General features: G+C 42.2%; 1 protein-coding gene across 2 annotated transcripts in view; it reads right to left on the bottom strand.

The window, feature by feature from the left end:
- Nucleotides 1-2,402, bottom strand: part of LOC109296088 (BPI fold-containing family C protein-like) — a 38,235-nt gene that overhangs the window by 30,538 nt on the left and 5,295 nt on the right. For both annotated transcript variants that reach the window (XM_019515321.1, XM_019515322.1), the window contains exon 4: nucleotides 710-838. In XM_019515321.1, coding sequence (XP_019370866.1) covers nucleotides 710-838 — 129 coding nt within the window. The remainder of the gene's footprint in view (nucleotides 1-709; nucleotides 839-2,402) is intronic.

Raw genomic sequence — 2,402 nt, 5'->3', positions numbered from 1 at the left:
CCCACTTCTTCTAACCTGTTGTTCTGGAATTTCCTGCAGTCACTCTCACTTCTAACGTTCTCTTGCTTGCTCATTTCCTTCGCCTCTTCTCTTATACTAACTTTGGGTATGTCATACCATGTTGCCAGTAAGCAGCTTAGGGCTTACTGTAGTCTACAACATGGAATGTCTTTCTCTTTGAGAAAGAAGGGCCTGTGCTCACAAGTGGCTGCTGTTAACTGGTATAGATCAGTTGTGCTCCCAGTTTGGGTTCCACAGGCCAGATGAATGGTGTGGGGCTAGACCAGGCCCTGTACCATCCCCTGTACATGGGACTGGGCCCTGGGGCTCTGTGCTTTCCCTACCTGGCCCCCATGTGCCATGACTGGGGGCTCTGCATCACCTTTGCTCAACCAGAACTGGGCTCCAGGGGCTCTGGATTGCCCCTGCCCAGCCCCCCTGTGTCAGGAGCAGGCCCCATGCCACCCTGCATGCCTGATCTAGCACACAGGACCATGGTCTGCAGGGTTCCCTACAGATCCTTGGGAAGCCCTGTGGGCTAGATGACATAGCACTGGGGAACAGATTTGGCCTTTCGACTGGGGGTTGAGCACCTCTGGTATAGAGCATCTGAACCCTGCATAAGTGAAATTAGTAAGTAGATCTCCTATTTTCTCTTTTAATTCTTTTTCTATCAGAAAACACCCGAGATGCACAGTAGCATACTTACAACATCCAGCTCCTTATGTTCCAGTTGGCCTTGATGATTACATAAGCATTTTCAATGGTTAGTTTTATTCCAGTCCCAGGGATGAGGGATATAGCAGTATTGGGGAATTCAATGGTGTCAATTCTTATCCTACAAAATCAGAAATAAGAACATACATTGGCATTCCAAGAGCCAAATGAGAACATGAATCTGAGCTTGAGTCAAGGCTAAACTCTGCTGAGAAAATAACATCATCAGAAGACAGGTTGAGCCTGACCTTTTGGAAGAAGGGGCCATCTGAGGCACTAGTCTGAACTCCATTCCTATCTGTCCTCCTGATAAGATGAATGTGCCACTTAGAATCATCTTTCTGGTACACAGATTTGCTGACATTGACATGAAACCTGCTTTTTATGATTATTCTTGCAATCTACTTAAAATTGGCTTTGCTGGAGAACATTGCTGCCAGGCCAGCATTCACATCATTATTTCTGAAAGGCATACATGAACACTATAGGACTATAATTAAAACACATCCATCTGAACATTTCTGAATTAATATAACTTTTTCAATATTCAGTAGTCTTTACCCATTGACAAAAATCACTTGAGCCATCCAATCCCTGCTTATATTTTTCCCTCTGGCCACAGGTTTAAAAAAAGATGGAGTCCCACTGACATGTGCTATTGCATTTTCACATACAGTTAGTAAAAGCATGCATAAACTTATTATTTGTGTGAACAATGAGCTAAGTACTTAACTGACCTTTGTGCATTTATGTCTATGATTTGTACAGGCATCCATGGCAAATAAGCAATCAAATGCAGACAGTTGTACATGTATGTCTGCTTGGGAACTCTCTGTCCCCTGTTTTAATATTCCATCTGTACCTTTTTAACATTGTCTTTTTTATTCATTTGCACCATCTATAATTTCTGTATCTCTTGTTTAGCCTTTGCGTCTTGTTTTGCTTTCTGCATTTGAGATCTTTGGAGGTGAATAAAGTGGGACACCTACCCGCTTTCAAGTTCATATGGCAGGATCTGGTGTGACCTAGTCAAGTGAAAACTGGTATTCCTTGGAAGAATTCCCACCAATAAGAGACTACAATGTTAGTTACCGGAAAGGAAATAAAAGGCAACTATATCAGAGATATTGTCATTTCACTATGCATATTTCAGGTGTCCATCAGGACTTGACCACATCATACTTTTACCATGATACTTGCTGTTAAATCTCAAAGCTGTATTCTGCATCATCAGTGAGTAAAATGGTGCCTGATCCAAAATCCACCGTGGACTGGACAAATAAACTATTCAGCTGCTTTAAAAAGGAGAAAGACAGCTGTTGCTTGGGAGTGCACATGAGCTGTTATGATCCAACTGTTAGGGCATGATCCTATAGCAATACAAGTTAGCTGATTCACCCCAACTTTGACCCTGAGTGGAGTAAGGTTGAAGTTGGAGCTGCTTTGTTACATTTGTATAGAAGCACACAGATATAACAGATGCATTAACAGCTTCTGCCAGTATCCCCTGATATCACAATTGTTAAATCTGTCTCTTCCCTGAGATTCTTCCCTTTGCTTCTGTAAAATATGAATTAGGCTCTGAATCATATATGAGTACATTCCCCTTTAAACTATAGTTAGGGTCTGAGATGGTGCTAAGCCAGAATCATACTTAAGTACTGTACTGTCTGTCTGTACACTCT

This window comes from Gavialis gangeticus, unplaced genomic scaffold, assembly GCF_001723915.1.
Source record: "Gavialis gangeticus isolate Ggan-Ray unplaced genomic scaffold, GavGan_comp1, whole genome shotgun sequence".
Classification (NCBI taxonomy): Eukaryota; Metazoa; Chordata; order Crocodylia; family Gavialidae; genus Gavialis; species Gavialis gangeticus.
The sequence above is the reverse complement of the archived record's forward strand: the minus strand, read 5'-3'. Positions and strand labels throughout refer to the sequence as shown.